The 18,109-nt window shown below is 34.7% G+C and overlaps 1 protein-coding gene across 3 annotated transcripts in view; it reads left to right on the top strand.

Annotated features, from left to right (window-relative positions):
* The window catches only part of LOC138325081 (transcription factor AP-2-epsilon-like), a 37,556-nt gene that overhangs the window by 9,251 nt on the left and 10,196 nt on the right, over positions 1-18,109 (top strand). For 2 of the 3 annotated variants that reach the window (XM_069270466.1, XM_069270467.1), the window contains one exon: positions 17,493-17,972. In XM_069270466.1, coding sequence (XP_069126567.1) covers positions 17,493-17,972 — 480 coding nt within the window. Of the gene's footprint in view, positions 1-16,816; positions 17,258-17,492; positions 17,973-18,109 lie in introns of those variants that run through there. The other variant, XM_069270465.1, reaches the window with a different exon arrangement.

An 18,109-nucleotide genomic window follows, 5' to 3' on the forward strand; every position in this document is an offset into this window, starting at 1 on the left:
CGTGTTTGGTATTTGTTTGAACAAGAGTAGGTCGAAAGCTTTCAATTGATATAACATCAGGAACAAAGGAATTGAATGTGAAGATATTTCAAGGGTATTCTATTATAGTCCTGACGCGGAATCCCAAATGGCTGATTGATATTACTAATAGGAAGTCACTAACGGGGAACGGCATCAAAATGACTCATTAAACGTTTCTCTCTGGTCTCTGAAGTGACACGTATCTCCAGCAATTATGAGTAGTCTCTTATTTTAACTGCATATTAAACCTGTATATTACCACCCGGTAGTGGGGAGTGCACCACCCGTACAGCTGGGAGTCGTTTGCTATCCATGTTGCCGACCAGGTAATCATAATATCGTGCTTCTGTTATGAGCAGCTAAGGTAACGTTTGTGAAAATAAAAATATTAGTGGTAATAAGCCTTTAAGGATGGTCAATGCATCATGAGCAACACACGACTTGGGGTTTATGTTTTACACTCACGCGATTGACACGCGACATACACAGTCGTTAAATGTGATGCCTTGCTCATTTCGAGAGTAATAAATGACCAAGTGGTTGATAAAAAATACTATAATAAAGAAGGCGGTTTCTTAAATTTCATTTGAATCGCCTTGGTTCGACAGATACAAGAAATTAGTTGCAATCGATACCAGGATAAGATGTAATAAGAACTGAACACAGAAATGGTGATTTATATATGCCTCCAGGAAAAGAAAATTCTGTTTAGGGTAGATGTATATAATAAGTCTAATTCCGGCGTATGTATATGTCTATAATAAAGACTAACTTCATTTTATAAATGAAATTGACATAATTGATTTTATTAAGCAATCGTTCCTACAAATGGGTCTTCATTTGTGTTTTATATCGGCTGCTTATCGATAATCCAGTGCTTTATGTGCCGAATCAAAGACGCTAGCTTTAAATATGGTAATTCAATAAACACTTTGTCAAGATTCCGTGTATGTAGTATTTACGTTTATTGCATTCACTTATGACGGGATCCAGCTAATACATTTTTCATCCAAAGTAATTATCACGTGATATAAAATTATTGTTGTGGTATATTCGATAATTAGGAGGTTTACATGGCTTCTTCTGGTAATAAGCAAATATACGTGGATTCTAGAAATCATGAATACTAATGAATGTTGTCTTAAAAGATAAAAAGTTTTTATCTTTGACATTATTGAGATTATTCGTGAAGTATAGCTACTTATTCGTTTTGGAAAAAAACCCACAACAGCTACTTTTTCATTTTTGCACTAACATTCATCATCAATATAAAGGGAAACGTTCTTTGATACATATACCTCCAATTAAAAGTGCATGTATGGTTAAAGTTTCTATTTTACTGTCATCTTTACAAACTTTAAGATGAAATCCAAAGTGATAAGAAAGATTATTGCATGGAGCGTCTTCGATAATTAGTTAGAATGATGAGGAACTTCATTAAGTACGCATTGTTATGAAATCAGGTAACTACAATGAAAATAGAAATGCTGTTTTCAATTAATAACATTTATAACTTAAGTCCTATTACAAAAATTAAAAAACGACATGAGGCCATGCACGTAACTTATCACTATAAACTGCATGGAAATATCAAAACTGTGACCTGGCAACTATTTCTTAAATTGTACGGTAAAAGGTACAGTAAACCATAGCCAAGCAGGTATCCCTTAAACTACACAGCATGAATTACATGTAACACGACATTTTCATTGGCACTGAAGGTACTTTATACTATAGCATGCACCCTAACTCTAAAATGTATTGTAAAAAAATATTTTACCATGCATTCTCTCACCAAATTTGTGTTCTAAAACTTAACATATTTTATTCCGCATCCTCATACAAAAAATATTACATTATACAGATTTACACACACTGTAATAAATTGTAATAATTTACGCCTCCAAACCCACGCATTCTCCCTCTACACCTGTTAACACACACCCTAATACTGAACCACGCACCCGTGTTTATGTTTGACCTACATGACCTTTGATCTGTCAGTGGTGCCGATTTGTCATACCTTAGGAATGATCGATCGCTGCTAAAAGACTCGACCGAAACGCCAAAGCATAATTATCAAACTTAACAAATGTATGTAAATCATTCATTCTTACACTTGTAATAGCTTATTAATAATTAAGTTGTTTACAATATCTAGAAATATTAATATAAACCCAAACGATGCAGTGTAATTTTTGATATGCTTGTAATGGGATCAAGGTAATCCTATATCATTTAATTACTGTCAAGCTAACAACGTCGGCTGTTTTTACATCAGAATATTACCATACCTCAGAAAGCAGGAAGTCGGGTAGAGATGATGAATAATTTTCCAACTTTGGTATGTTATTTCCAATGATGTTAGTTTTCAACATCGAAAGTATTACTGTCCAAACCACCATGTATATGTGAACAAAGCGCGTGTTATTATTTCATAATCTTGTCAAAAGAGCTGCGGATTATAACAGCAAATAAATTTAAAACAATTTAGCTTTAAAAAGATAGTCTTTATCATAACATTGTTATAAAACAAGTGGTGCTTAGTGGAAAAAATCCCCAACCCTATCAGAGGTGGACAAGACAATAAAAGGATGCAATCATATTTAAATGCAAGGAAGACCTTTCATATTGTACTTTAGATGACTATCCTCTCAGCCGATTAAAATACAAAAATGATTCACTTGACGCGCTGGAAAGAGATGCTTCCTCGTGATAATCATTGTCATTTTAAAGGAGATAACATCAAAATTACCCCCCTTTGACACCATAAACATAGTCGATGAAAGTTTAATTACACTAGTAAAACGTTAGCTGTTGTGTAGTGGGCCAGTACTTAGGATATCGTCACACTGAGTATGGCCTGTAATAGCTCTGTATGCGGACTGGACGGTATTCCAAATAGAAATGAACTTACCTTAATGAAGGCAAAATATTAATGAGAAAGGTTGCTGCCACCGTCGTAAGTAATTAATAAATTTTAATCTACCGATAGAACGGCGTCCATTCCATCAATGAAATATCGCTTCCACTTTGTGGGGGGCTGGGGTCCGTTTCGTGTGCCACGTACAATATCGTATTATCTTGTCACGTGCATGGTAATATGATAAAAATGATAAAAAGGGCAACGAGGTCATAATATAACAACCGTTTGATAATATGCATAACATTAGTTAAATGTTTATTTAAGCTGGTCTCCACGATTATACTTCATGTTAGTAACATTTTGTGTTTAACCGAAATGGTTATTTATCTAGTTTGTTTTTTCATTGTTTTCTATTTTGCTGCAGTGATTAATATTATTAAGTTATTGCGATGTTCAGCAATCCTTCACCGATGTAAAATGCACAGGGGATATTTCTTCTAACAATGCTACTATAAAGTATGTACCATTTATTAACCAGATTTTTCATTTCATAGCGTCAGATTCATAGTTCTATATCCTCAATTACGGAATGTTAATGTCATTTTTCGAAGAAAATCCAAACTCGGAGTAATGTGATGGACAAAATATCTCTTTAATGCGTGAACTGTGCTAAGAAAAAGGCCACACAGAGTTGACATAATGAACCATATCCATTCATCAAGGTTTTTTTTTACCTTTGAATCTTCCAGGGCGGATATGGTTTCTCGTCATCGCCATTTGGTGTAAATATCGTACATCTTCATTCAGGAGCTCTACCGGGTCGTCTGAAAGATTAAGAATGAGTCAAAATAAGGCCAATGTGTTGGGAATGTTAGTCATCAGGTTTATAACAAATTATCGTATCGCGCATATATGTTGTAAAACTAGCGAGAGAACCGTAGAATCATTCATCTCTGTCCTGTTATATATTTAGTGGTCGTAACTTACAGTGGGAATGTCTTTTCAAAAGTGTTGGTAAAGCTTCGCGATGTGAGTTTGAACCATGAGAAGTCATACCTTGCATCTGATTGTAAAAGGTTTTGGATATTTAGGAGATAAGATATATTGTATGGTTATGTTTTAGTTATTTTTTTAATTTTATTTTATTTTCGAGATTTGTCTCTAAACGTGATGTAATGTAAAGCAGATAATTCAAAAAGTATTACAGTAACGAAAAACCTATCAGTTTTCACATTATTATCACACTAAAATAATCATTTGAGGAAACACTAAATTGATAATGTATGTTTTTTTCTTCTCTTCCCTGAGTGCGAGTTAAATGATATCCGTGATGTCTGATCAATTTGTAGCTACGAATATATCAACATGTACGATATGATTTATGGAAAGTAGAAAACATTTCGTGCTGGTAACTTACGGATTATATTTCACGATAGCACTATTTTGTTTTACTGCTTTATAACTTTTCACACTGGAACGTAAAAATACTTCTTTTTGTTCAAAGTATTTAATAATTGTTATATAAATGGATTTAAATAACATTTCGTCATCAAGGGTTTTATAAAGTGTTAAGTGATTGTAAAACAAGATATGTTTGTGTGATTGGAGAGGCCGTGTAACCGTTCTGTGAGTGTGATCCTTGGACATTAGGCGTAAACTGAGAATGTATGTAAAAGGTCCAGTGAGTGGCCGTAGGATACTGACCACAACTGTCCAGTGAACGTGATTAGTAGAGTACTAACGGTCACCTCCGAGCAATTTACGCCTTTTATATACAAGTTCATAAAGAAAAGCCAGTAACAATCGCAGTATAAATAGCCAACAGTATATGGAGTGTTACTAATCTAAAATTACATTCTATTGCATATATATATTAGTGAAAATATATTTCGGAGAAAAAGTCAATAACGGGACAATGTTTTTCTTTGGATTGCTTCCCTTATGACTTGTAACACCTCTCTCCATCAACAAATGCCGACATCTGTCAATCGCATCCATCAGAAAATTAGGCCCCGCCCTGATGGCGCATCACACGAACAAGCTCCGCCCCTTCCGACTCATCACCTCATCTAACCACGCCTCCGTGTTTATCGCATCCATTGATCTAAGTATGCTAGAGTAGCTTAGGTTACTTTTCAGTGGATCGTAGAGAACATCGCACATGCTGATGCTTGGCGTCGGTTTAACCACAAAAACACTGCCGGAGCTAATTCTAACTCCCAGACTCTCAGCATGATTGTGTGTAACATTATCGGTGACAGTTAAATGAATAAGCTTTGAATTTATTCTCTTTTTTTAATTTTAGAATTCATATATTTCTCAAATAGTATGTAAAACAAGTAAATCTAATGTTTTGATGAGTATAATACGTTAATCAAAGGTTGCAAAATGACTGATTTTCTTTACATGTATATTCTAATGCCAAAACCGAACTGTTTCTCGGAGATGGCAGCCAGATATTATCTCGAGTCACATCCTATGTTATAAATCAATTAAGTCTTGATTTGCTATGCAACTAATTAACGCTTAATGAGTAAGTCAGAATTGAGATAATTAAGGTAGTACATATAATTGTATAAGCAAAAGATTCTTTAATTAACTGATGATGACAAAGCTCCGATTTAATGAACTCTAGGGAATTAAACAACTGTAAGCTTTTTGTTAAATTTTAAGTCGGGAATCTAGTTTAAGTAATGCGTTGTACCAGTCGAAATATAGAATATACTATGGAGTATTTTATGTTGATGTTTTTATTTTTACTTGTTTGTCTATTTTTGTTCTAGTAAAATTTGTTGGTGGCACAAAAGTTCCTTTAGAAATAAAGTAATTTATGCATACTTTTGACACTAACTGTAAATGTCGATTGGTTTATTGTTTTATTTTCTTCATTTCCATCTTAGTCATTTTCTTTGTTAGATATTTGTGCTAATTGTTTACGTTTTAACTGTATTAAATCTCAGGCAAACAGTAATTATAATCTATATGAAACCAAACTATTCAAATAAACCCGCACTCATGGCATTAATTAAATGGCACGGGTACTAGGTTGATGAAGCACGAATGATATATAAATGTTAGTAATTTTGATATTCTATTCACACTCAAATATGGGCTGATAATTTAGTAAGACTGACTAAATTATTATCATACTTATCACACGATGTTGATATTTAATTATTATAGTTGTATCTTAATCATATATAAATGTTATTAAGATTATGAATTTTTTTTTATGATTCATATGTTGCAGCAGTAGCCAATCATATTCTCTACCACATTTAAGTCAATAAAGGTTTGCAACGTGTATATCTGCAGTTTAAAGACAAATGCACATATTGGTCGATTTTTCGCAAAACTAGAACAAACAAATTTCCACATCTATGTATCTTCAGTAAGTTGGTTCTCTTTCATATGTCATTTAACCAAATATCAAACGAATTTGATAATTAGCAATACCTTCTACACAAAACTGGATTTTTATTGTTCGACTTATTTCAATTTACGTAACGTCATACTGCTCTAAACAGCACATTTACAAGCATTGAGTGTGATTTATTCCGACATGGAGTGGTTATTCTTGTGTTTTTATTCACAGGGAATTCTTGTACTGGATTTAAATAGACGGCGAACAATCGCTAATGCCTGTATCATTAAGTCTTCAAAAGACATTTATTTGAGTCCATAAATCCTCCACAGTCGTTCGTCCATCGTTTTACATTTAATACAAACGGGAAAATACTAATTTCCAAAAACGCGACAATAGCCGGATTTTTGCGTGACGAAGCATTCAATACTATTCATACCATATAAAACTCTCGTTGCCCGCCCAATCTTTATCCGGATTCCGGTCGAGGTGTTAACCACTAGTGGGTGAGATTGTCAGTTCCTTTCATAGCTTTTCACTTCTTGTTACACGGCTCGACACACTCGGTAAATAGAAGCCGGGGCAGCAGAAAAACGGTACGGGAGCTGGGGAGATGAAGCACGAATATTGAACTCGTAGCCAACTTATAGAATTGCTATCGTCCGAAAAACAATCTATCATGTAGAAAATTTAGGATAAGTTTCCATAAATGTCTAATACATCATGCCCCGGGGTTGTCTTAAACTGTTTCGCAATTTTATCCCGTTTTGAAATAGTTTTAATAACAATGCTTCGTGAAGTGAAACTACAGCTTAAAGTTAACGACTTAACAATTATAAATGAGGTATACCTCAAATCAATATTGGATTCCATCGATAGCGCATTTTATCTTATTTGGCAAGTAAAACAAACTAGCATTAACCAAAGTTATCATTCGGAAACCAAATTCATATTTCCATCCATTGCACCAATTTGTTACGGTATTTACATAGTTGATTTGATAGCCAAGGACTTGGTACCTTTATTATGATTTCATTGAGCGATGCCAACATTTCACGGAGAAACTATTTATATGTATGATAAAGATAAGTATTGGAAAGTTTTATGATAATATTTAACAACATTTTAAACAACTTCAAAGCAATATGTTAACATTTTTGAAAACAGCTAATGTCATTATGTTCATTTATAAAAGATACTAACAGCAAAATAAAACAGTGATGAAATCAAAGACAGTATTGGGCAAGACCTGGTCACGATTTCTCGGAACAGAAAAAAAGATGAATTATGTCAAACACTCTCAATAATGTTTCACAATGAAGTTTAACTTCAGTTGGAGTTTTTTTTTTTTTTTTTTTGTTTCAAGAAAACAGATCCTGTCTAAAACCCATCATTTAAACAAATTGCCTATGTGGTTTAACACTTTGATGACGTTGTGGTGTGTACCTAACTATATATCAATAACACATGGCGAACAAAGCACTACCAGCTCACAATGTAGTCGTTATGTCATACCAAAATAATGGGGAATGGTAGTAATAATACTATACGAAATGGAGCTGGTCAGATGAAAGTCGGAGCAGTGACACGCTCGGGCACCACCCAAAACCCAAATGACGATGACAGACCCTACTGTTTATAGCTTGTCTTACGGACCAGCCATGGCCGTATCTCATTCAGGCATGACGCTCTCTCTGATGTGACATCTCGCACTTTTTCACGTAGTGTTTTCTTCTAGAAATGAGATTAGATTTTTGTAAGAATTAGTACACAGAATAACAACTTCGACAGGCAGGAGACAGGGTAAACAGATGGAGAGTTGGGAGTTTTAGGTTACAATGGGTGTGATGATAGTTGGGTGATGGGGATGGAGGGACCTTATAATTGTTTATTTGGGTGGAAAGTTTTGGATGCTTTTGTGACAAGGATTAATTGTCAATTTGGTTGAGAAGCCCGATGATTATGTATCGCTGGTAGGGAGACTTGATAGTAATTGATTTGGGAGGATAGCTTTGGATACTTATATGATAAAGATTGAGAAATATTTCTTTGCTGGTTTGAAAGAGTGATCGAATGGGTATGTGACGAATAGGAGCTTGATCTGATGGAGAGAAAGATGGAGAGATGATAGTTGTTGGATTGGGAGGGTGATTGGTAGGTGTGTGACGGGGATATGGAGAGATATGTTGGTTTTGAATGTTGCAGAAGATAGCGCGATGACAATGACAGAGAGTTGATAGCAGTTGGTTACTGTGGACATGGACGGTGGGTGGGTGGGTGGTGGGAAATGAAGGTAACTGAGTAAACTAGCTCATGGGGGTTGTTGCTGTTGGTTACATGATGACAGATACTGAAGTTTGTTAGTGATTGTGTAAAGAGTTGATGGTGGTAAGTTCAAGGTGATACATACAGGGAGTTGTTGGTAGTTACATGGGAGAGTTGATGATGGTAGGTTATTGGGTGTCAGTATGACTACAGGACTAACAGACTTGACAAATCATTACGTCCGTTTAATCCTACATTGTAGTTTGTCATGACGACATCACCCAACCACAGTCCCCACCACTGATGACCCACGCGAGCGGCCGTTGTCCACGGCACAACACCTCTCTGATGAAACCCCTGGGAGGGTGCCCGGTTCTCTGTCATCAGGTGACTGTGGTATTTTTCTTTCCTGACACCACTATTTGGCTCTGTGACGACAGCCATTAATAACGCTCTCTGGAGCGTTAGTTGGTTCTGCTCCTTAAACAACCATCTACTGTTTTCTGTTATCATATAGTCTTGTAATCCTTGTAAGATAATCAATTACCATCAGATCACTTCAGACTGAAGACTATCAGTTATGATTTTTCTGTTAACGTAGACTTCTGCTGTCATAAAAAGATATATTGGAGTATGTCGGAGATCGAGTGTTTCCCAGAAAGTGTTACCACGTCGTCTGCCATGTAGTCGTGTCCCTAAATGATACTAATACCATCTTCTAATTGAATCGAAGACTGATATCCTTATCTTATAATTTCCCTCATTCTATTGTTTCATTTTTCCATAATATTTCCTAATCCCATTGTTTCCTTTTTGTGGTATCGTCTAAATTTTGAATACATTTATCCTCTAATCACATTGTCATTTTGTTTTATTTTCTTAATTTTGTGTGTTTACACGTTTTTGCTGTTTTGTCACCAGATTTTTTGGTAAATGTTTCGTGCATATCTGCAAGCTCGCTTTCTTTTTCAGTCTTCAAATGGGCAAAATGTACCTTTTTATTCGGTCTAGATCTGTTTTAGTTTACTGGGGTTAAAACTGCCAAAATTGGGGAATAACCTACAATGCATCCGTGTGCAGATTTGATAAAGAAACAAATATCATGGTTTGAAGCCCATTCTATTTTACTCTACCAGAAGGACTGGCGTCTTTTTAATGTCTTTTAAATGTCATTTAACGATAAATATCCATTTTTATCGTCATGTAGACCATAGCAGATAGTATTATATGTCATAGTGAAAATACAAATGTCATGATTTGTCACTAAACAATAAGCTCACAACTTTGAGTTTTATTGGGGAACTCCGGATTTCATCCACCACAAATACCTATGAATTATTTTGATATATTTTATTTCATTTAATTTATTTCAATAATTACTATTATAGCATACTATATATTCTATATTAAACAAAGTATCGAATTGAATTTCATTTTTTTTCACCAGTAAAGATGCAATTATTATAGCTCAAACAAATTCTAGAATTACAATTATTTTTTCTTTTATTAAAAATGCATTTGTTCTTGAAAAAAATTAAATTTTACTTATTTTCGCCATTTAAAGCAATAGTTAAGGTTTTATATTGTAATATGGGGTCTAGTAAAGAGGACTGTCATTTACAATCATGATTTTTTTTTTTTTTTACCATGTACATATTTCTTTTAGATTCAAATTAATGAACTGACCAGTAATTTCCCATGAACAAGCATAACATATTACAGCAACGGAAATGTAAAATGAAATCGTATTTTCTCCCTCTCTCTCTATTTTTTAAACATTCATTTTGTGCTTAAAGATGCTCCACCGCCGACAGAGCATAAATACTATTTAGGCTTTGGACAATAATTGACATGTAGTCGTTTATATATATGTTTACACAAAAACACATATAACATAATTTGTTTTGCTTTTGTTGTCTGGCAATCAGCTCTTCTTTCCGTATAGGACATGACGTCATCGACTTTTTTTGGGACGCAATTAATTATTGAAGATAATCTCATACTCAAGTAAAATCAGAAGCTCAAACTTTTCATTGATGGTAATAGTGTAAAGTAAGTAGCTTTTGTAACTGAAGAAAAAAAATAACCTGCTTCTGGGTTGTTGTTTTTTTTAAGATAGAAAATACCATTCTTCGGCGGTGTAGCATCTTTAGAAGATGAATTAAAATGCTTCTCATTGAAACTTTTAATGTAGTCAATTAAGAACTTAAATACAATTATTGTGTTGTCATCATTTGCATCAGTACAGAAAGGTTTGAATGAGTTGATATTACTAGATCAAGGATTCTTCTATTAAATACATCGTAATATAACATTGAATATGTCCATCTTTTTAAAATTAAAATATCTTAAATTGGATAACCAATTTTTGGTTGTACGATTTCTCCATTTCCATTCTAATACCTATCAATGTTTCCATTGAACTCTTGACTGAGGCAGTTTTTAGCCAATGAGACTGCCAACGTGTAATTATTTTAAGCATTAATCCTATTTTTTTTATATTAATCAGTACATATGGTCCATGTATGAGAAATCTAGTGTTATCATTGTGGATGTTTCACGGACTGTACCCAGTGAACTCAACATTACGCTGACTTAATTTGCTGGAGGCGTTTCATGATCTTTACACAGAAAAATACCGTCGGTACTAGTACTGTGGAGGAGCTCTAGAAGGATTCTCGGACGTAATTCTAATGCTCATTTTTTGCACATTTTATATTCAACGATGTTTTATCCGAAACATATTAAGTAGTAGCAACATTTCATAAAATGTGGCAGGTGGTGGGAAATCAAGATCATCTTGTGGACTAAAATAAAGCATTGTTTTATCGAATTGTTATTTTGGAAATGGACATTTTATCCTAATCATGGTAAGCAGTAAAACCGATTCACAACATGTGGTTAGAAATTTGAATAATCTAGTCTTATAAGAAAGCATCGTTTTATCTTATTGTTTTGAAAAAGAACACGGACGTTTTGTCACTTATTATGTACTCGAAATTGTCTGTAGGAGAATTGTGTGCTCACAAGGTCAATCGTCACCACTCATCCCTATATAAGCATTAAAGGAATTTCTCTAAGTACTTTTAATTGCCACTTAATACATATTCATTAAGTAAAATATCGACAGAGGTCTGTCTCTATCCTAACTTTGACCATTTAAATAGTATAAAGTCGCAGCGGAAAGCTTGACCTTGTGGAATCTCTGACCACTGACCAGCGTGAAGTGACCACTGTCGTACCTGGTCGTATCACTCGCTACATTTTATCTGGTTACGTTAAGCCAATTTTCTCGGTATCATTACCCTATAGCTTTTCACTCCTTTAAATTCCACAGAGCACTGTGGTGGCCGTGTAGAGAGAGATGTGTTTCTGGTTTTAATGGAATACATTAATTTGTCCAAGTAGAATGTTTATTGTATTGTGACGATAGCGCCTCGCTGTCTGGCCGTATGTAAAGCTCTATTGTTACGAAAAATACCAATCCACACTTCAGGTACATAACACTGCAAAAAATCCAACACCTCTCCGTTCAGTACTATACTTGGCTAAACTATCTCTGGACTGACCACAAAACCATCAAAGGGCTAGAAAAACGGTCACAAATCGTCTTAGCTCGCCCTTTATGATGTTTAATCTCAATTTTAAACACTCTAATCGCAGCAGGTTGTTCTCTTCAAGTGTGTCCGAATTATATAATGTACTTAAGTGGTCAAGGAGAATTCACAACCATTGAATGGTTTTTCGTCGTGTACTGCAATGTTTCAGAGGATTTGTAGCGATTCCGAGTCCGGCTGTTACAATGCCTTTGGATTTGGTTGTGGAAAACCTTCGCAAGAGTGTTTGAATAACGTCCTTATAGAGAGTTAATTAAAAGAAAAACATAACAAGTTCTTGGTCATAAAACTTTAAGGAAACATAATCGCTGAAGCGGTCTACATTGTAAGTTGTTTACATTTTCAGGCCACCTAATGTAGCGTACTTGTGCATGTCTCGCGGGCGTGTCTGGACTTCAGCTGGACTTAGCTGACCGCTGTCCACTCAAACTGGCAACTCGAAATAGCTTAACAATAGGAAATTTACATGATCTTGACAATGATCTACTTGCTATTGTTTCTCGATCGTAATCAGTGAACCGCCTTTTGTCTCCGGTGTTTACGAGGCTTTTCGTGCTTCCGGTTATATGCGATAGGGATCTCTCGTTATTTATATTACTGTCAGTTATTTAATTTGACATTATACACAGTTTATATCTGTTCTGGATAGTATATGCAATTGATCCTGTTTATCGGCAATCTCTCAGTCTATATTTATTTGACATTTTAACATAAAATTCAAGCATAGAAAAGTTAGCATAGATGTCTTCAAATGCTTCAAGCATTTCTATAAGTATCTTTCAAGAAAACAAAATACTTAGAAAAAAGAAAGAGTAGATTTGTTGGTTACGTTCAATTGCGAGTAATTCCTTTTATAATATGTATGGGTTAATGTACGCATATGTAGCTTTAGAGAAGTAGTAATTATATGTTAAAAGTGATATGTGCCGTAATTTGCATACTCACCAATCAAGAGCTTTTGATATGTTATTCGATCACCACCAAGTATAGACCGAATCATCTGTCTCTTAAAATGAGCTACTTTTCTTTTTGTTGTCATTTATTGATACGCTCATTGGTCTACACCAAGTATCACCAACATTTTGAGAATTACAATACATACAATGCAGAGAACTTAATTTTACAAATCAAAGAAGAGTTCAATATGATTTTTGGCAGTACTGCCGATAATCATTATATTATTGTATACAAGGCAGAGAAATGAGTATATACTGCCAAACTATGAAGCTAAGTTGTGGCCTACAATTTCACTTTTATAGCTTGCATTGAAATAATTTATTATTAAGGGACTTTTCAGATATCTTTTCATCTAGATATATATAAAGCATAAAAACAAGAACATTACTGTACATAACGTCTGTGTTGTTGCAAATGTTTATAAAGCATCAAGCATGTTTTTTCCGTGCCTTTGAATGATTTTGACAGCTTAAGTCATTAAAATATATAATTTCCAATGGATTACTATATAGAAAACGTGGCACATTTCACTTTAACAGTTTTCATGTCTAGTTTTAGTAATAAGCTATATTTACTAAGTAAAACAGCTTAGTTACACAATATACCTTAATCATAAACACATTTCAAAAAATAAATTACTGTGTTCTATGTGCGTATCGGTTTCCTCATTTGAATGCAGAATATGTATAGAATTTAAGGATAGACTGCTAGAAACATTATTATTAAATGTTGAGAAGAAAAAAAATCGCACATGAACTTATGTATGGATGTTTCTCGTGGAGTTTATTCTTTTTTAGACAAAAACTGTCCCTTACAATGTTCGTGTTACCATTATGCAGAATCGTAGAAAGGTAAAGCAAACTCTGTCATAAGTGAAAGGCAAATTTACTCTGCATATTCATTTTTATAGCAATATATGCGACCTATACACTGTCCCGTTAGAATACATTTATACAAGCACCTGTCTATAGTGTTACAGAATAAATCAATAAATTTACATATCAGCTGTTTACCAGTAGTGCCTCGATCCTTATATAGAATCATCCCCATTGGCATCGATAACTAGAAATCATAATTGACGTTTGGTTCAATACACATCGGGACACACCAGTAATTAATGAATGGAACCGTTTGTATTTATGGTTTTTACGTGTTAACAGGGACTCAGAGAGTAAATTATCTAAATCTCTTGTGTACAGCAAGGATAGATAAATGTACGCGCAATTTTCATAAATATAAGCATGATTTATAAATGAATGTATATCTAATAAATGTTTGTGGTATCTTTTTGATTCCTTACCTTCTTCTTTCCAATATCGAAAAAGTGTAAAATGGAGTTCAGTCAGAAGCAAATTTTACACAATCTATTTATATATTGTGTGTAGTTCTTCAATTCTTACATACAATATAGAGATATGCATATCAATAACAATACAAAGCGATTTCTATTTAATTGTACATAATACCAAGAATTCTCATATATAAATCCTTGATAATACACATTGTGTTTTTTTTTACTAATGCTATTCTTTCGAATTGTTTAAGATGGGGTTTAGCCGAAGCATTTTCTACGTCATGACTTTATATCTTGATGATTAATATAATTTGTATGTGTTACTCTGACATTCGTACACGTAAATGTATATAGACATATTACATGTAAACATTATACACACAGATTCGAAGGTTATATATTTAAAACAATAATTCAATATTCGAGCTTTTCTAAATGTATCATACCCCTAAGAAATAAATTGATAAAGTGAAAATGACTTTAAAGTGAAGTTAGGTTAATAAAAAGCGGAAATAGAGACATGTACATATGTTTCCAAGTTATGATATTAAGATAAGGTACTTACAGTTTGTGACATTTTTGGTTGTATATCTGAATATTTCCCATTCTCTGATCAAATACAAATATGGAGATATGAGGACATATTAATTCCAGATTCTTTACCAAATTCATCATTCATCACATCCTTATAACTACATATTATAAATTTAAGTCCTTGATAATAAAAAGACTGCTATAGTCAGAAAATGTCTTTCCTTTTCTCACCGTGAAAACTTTAGGAGTACAAACTGATTAATTGATTAATTAATAATTGATATGTGGTATTTAGTAAACATATAATTAGAGGATGTGTCACTTAACTTATAACAAACAAAAGTATTTATTTTTACAATTAAAACAATAAATTGGTCTGACTTAATTTTTAAATATTTTAATTATCCACTTAACGCGCCTATGGTGTAGGTAATGAGATGTTTTAATTAGACTGATGGGTCCCGGGGGTGAGGCGAGTGATAATTAGCAGTCTTCCTCACTACGCTTGGATGGACCTGACACCCAGGGAGAGAGAGCTACTCCGAGGGTCGGGGTACTCAGCTCCACCCCCGAGCAGATGACTATATATACACCCTGTAAGGTACAGATCAGTACATTCAGTTGTAACTGATCAGACATTGAAATACAACCATATCCTACTATAAGATCAATTCTATCTTATGATACCCTGATTTCTGAACATCAAAGAAACCCGAAGAATTTTATCATAGCCTTCAACCTATCTGACAAATCTGTGTTGACAGTATAGCCCTTCAGCTTGTACAACTTAAAACAGATTTTAGTTGAAATATGGAAGACCCCGTAGTTATGTATGACGTCAGTGGAACAACCGATGATTTCCAGGTAAATAACAATATATGTAATATGTATGACAACATCTGTATGCTTATAGGGAAATTATAATATACAACACGAGGCCTTGATTTTAGGATGTTTTAGTCTCCAGAGTCCCACGAGGCTAAATACATTAATTTCTACTTAATTTGATTTCCCGAGTATTACCATACAAATCGGGTAACGGCAGTGTGTGAATTAGGTAATGAGATTACAACATCCATTCTAAGTCCCGATTTCTCTTCCAACTTTTTTTGCTCAAAAAATCTTTTGTTTTGACACTGAAGCAAGTTGTCGCCAGTTGTTCGTCTAAGAAATAAACTTAAAATCCTATTAACTAATTGACAGAAAGACACAGGTACTCAATTTCATCTTGGCTTAATGACGTAACAAGAAAGACCGGTCTTATCCCGTAATGTGTTGTCTTAGAGTTATAAACCTTCTGTTAAAATCGATTACCGCGCCGCACCAGCGCTTTGATGACAAAGAAATGTGTTTTTATTGACTCTATGTATTTACTCATTGTTATTCTTACAAACAGGATATACTCACGGAAAACAGGTTTATATACTTACAAACGTAATATCATTCAATGAGTAACTTTCGCTGTGTAATGCTATGAATTTGTATTTTTTTAGCTTTAATTTCTTCGACTCGAAATATAATTTAAACATATTTTTGTTGAAAAAAAAAGTTTTTTTTTCATAGTAAAATAATTTTTATTTGCTGTCCTTTTCGATAATATTACGATATTTACTATCTCGCTTTTTTATCATTTTTATAATTTCATAATATATTTTAAAGAGAAATTTCCCCATTGTTCGAGCAAAGATCTTATTACATACGAAATTCCACTTGATCGAAAGCTAGATCGTGGCGTGTGGGCGGGGCTAAACCGGTATTACTCCGAACCAATCATCCATGCAGGACGCCGATCCAATCATAGGCGTCAAAGAGTGGTAAGCCCCGCCCCCACGTGTCTTCCATGCAGCCGCAGTGAACCGTGGGCTGTCCCAGCGGTATAAGCAGTCATTTAGCTCGCGGTTTATTTAGAAATCGTGCCTCTGGGCGAGATGAGCGCTAGTGTCTTGTCTGTAGTACACACCACGATCGGACTGTATACAAGGATTTAGGGATAACAGTTTTTCTTGTAGACTTTCTTAGAACATTATCTTCAAATATTTACATCTGGAAAAAAATCACCGTGCTAAATTATGCTACATGGAGGAATTCTATAGTGCTGTGACAATCGTATTCTGTTGGCTGTCCCGTGGGGTAGCACTAGTGAGAGCGTGACCCCCGGTATGGCACAAGTCAGTCCCGTGGGACACAATCATATTGGGGCTACTGCAGAGGAAGTAGGGGGACCACAGAAAGGTGTTGTAACGGGAACAGGCAGTATTACGGACTTGGATCATAATTCTCAGTACTACAAACCTCAAGTCACAACCATGCCTTCGGCTTTCGGTATCATCGACTCCGAGGTGATTATATATACCTTTAGGCGTTCCCGAGGACATTATACGTTTTATTGACATTTCAGGGTTTTTATTACGATTGTTTTTTATATACATATTAGTTAATTAATTCTGTCTAGTATTGTTATTTGATATAAGACTGTTTGGTATGCGTAATTCCATATGGTTGATCTTCATTTATATTTTTTGTCGGGACTTAATTTTATATATAACTAAACTATATGTTTTTGATATTTTTCAGGACCGTCGAGATGTGGTCAGCAGCCAGGGATTGGGACAATTGGTCACTTCGAGTGCTGGGTCATTCCCTCCGGCCCCACGTCTCTCCCACACACCTACATCAGATTTCCAGCCTCCTTACTTTCCCCCTCCCTACAATCTACCATCACAACAAAGTATGGAATTCCATCACCCTCATTTTAATTCGGACTCTTACTCACATTTGGGAAGTTTTCACCAAGGGACTGTATCACAACAGCACTACCATCAGCTCCACACCCCCGACTCACGGAACGTACTCCGACCCCGGGAAGATGGAATACACAACATGCACCACGGGCTCCCAGCCCCTCACGACCCCCGGAGAACGGACTACGGTGGAATGAGACGCCCGGATATTCTTGTTCCTGGAGGACATCATCTTGGTTTTGATCAGGATCCCACCATTTTAAATATACACACAGGAAACGGTTTACAAGTTTTAGACGACGGAGTTCATCAGGTAAGTTTATTTTTATGTTCTGTCTTAATTTAATAAATATAATAAAGAAAAACATAAAATTAATTTCTCGACTTGTCGACGATTAGATTGTGGAGGGAATTCGGTGTTTTCCATGTATGGTTATTGAGTCGTCACGA

This window comes from Argopecten irradians, chromosome 6, assembly GCF_041381155.1.
Source record: "Argopecten irradians isolate NY chromosome 6, Ai_NY, whole genome shotgun sequence".
In the NCBI taxonomy this organism is placed as follows: domain Eukaryota; kingdom Metazoa; phylum Mollusca; class Bivalvia; order Pectinida; family Pectinidae; genus Argopecten; species Argopecten irradians.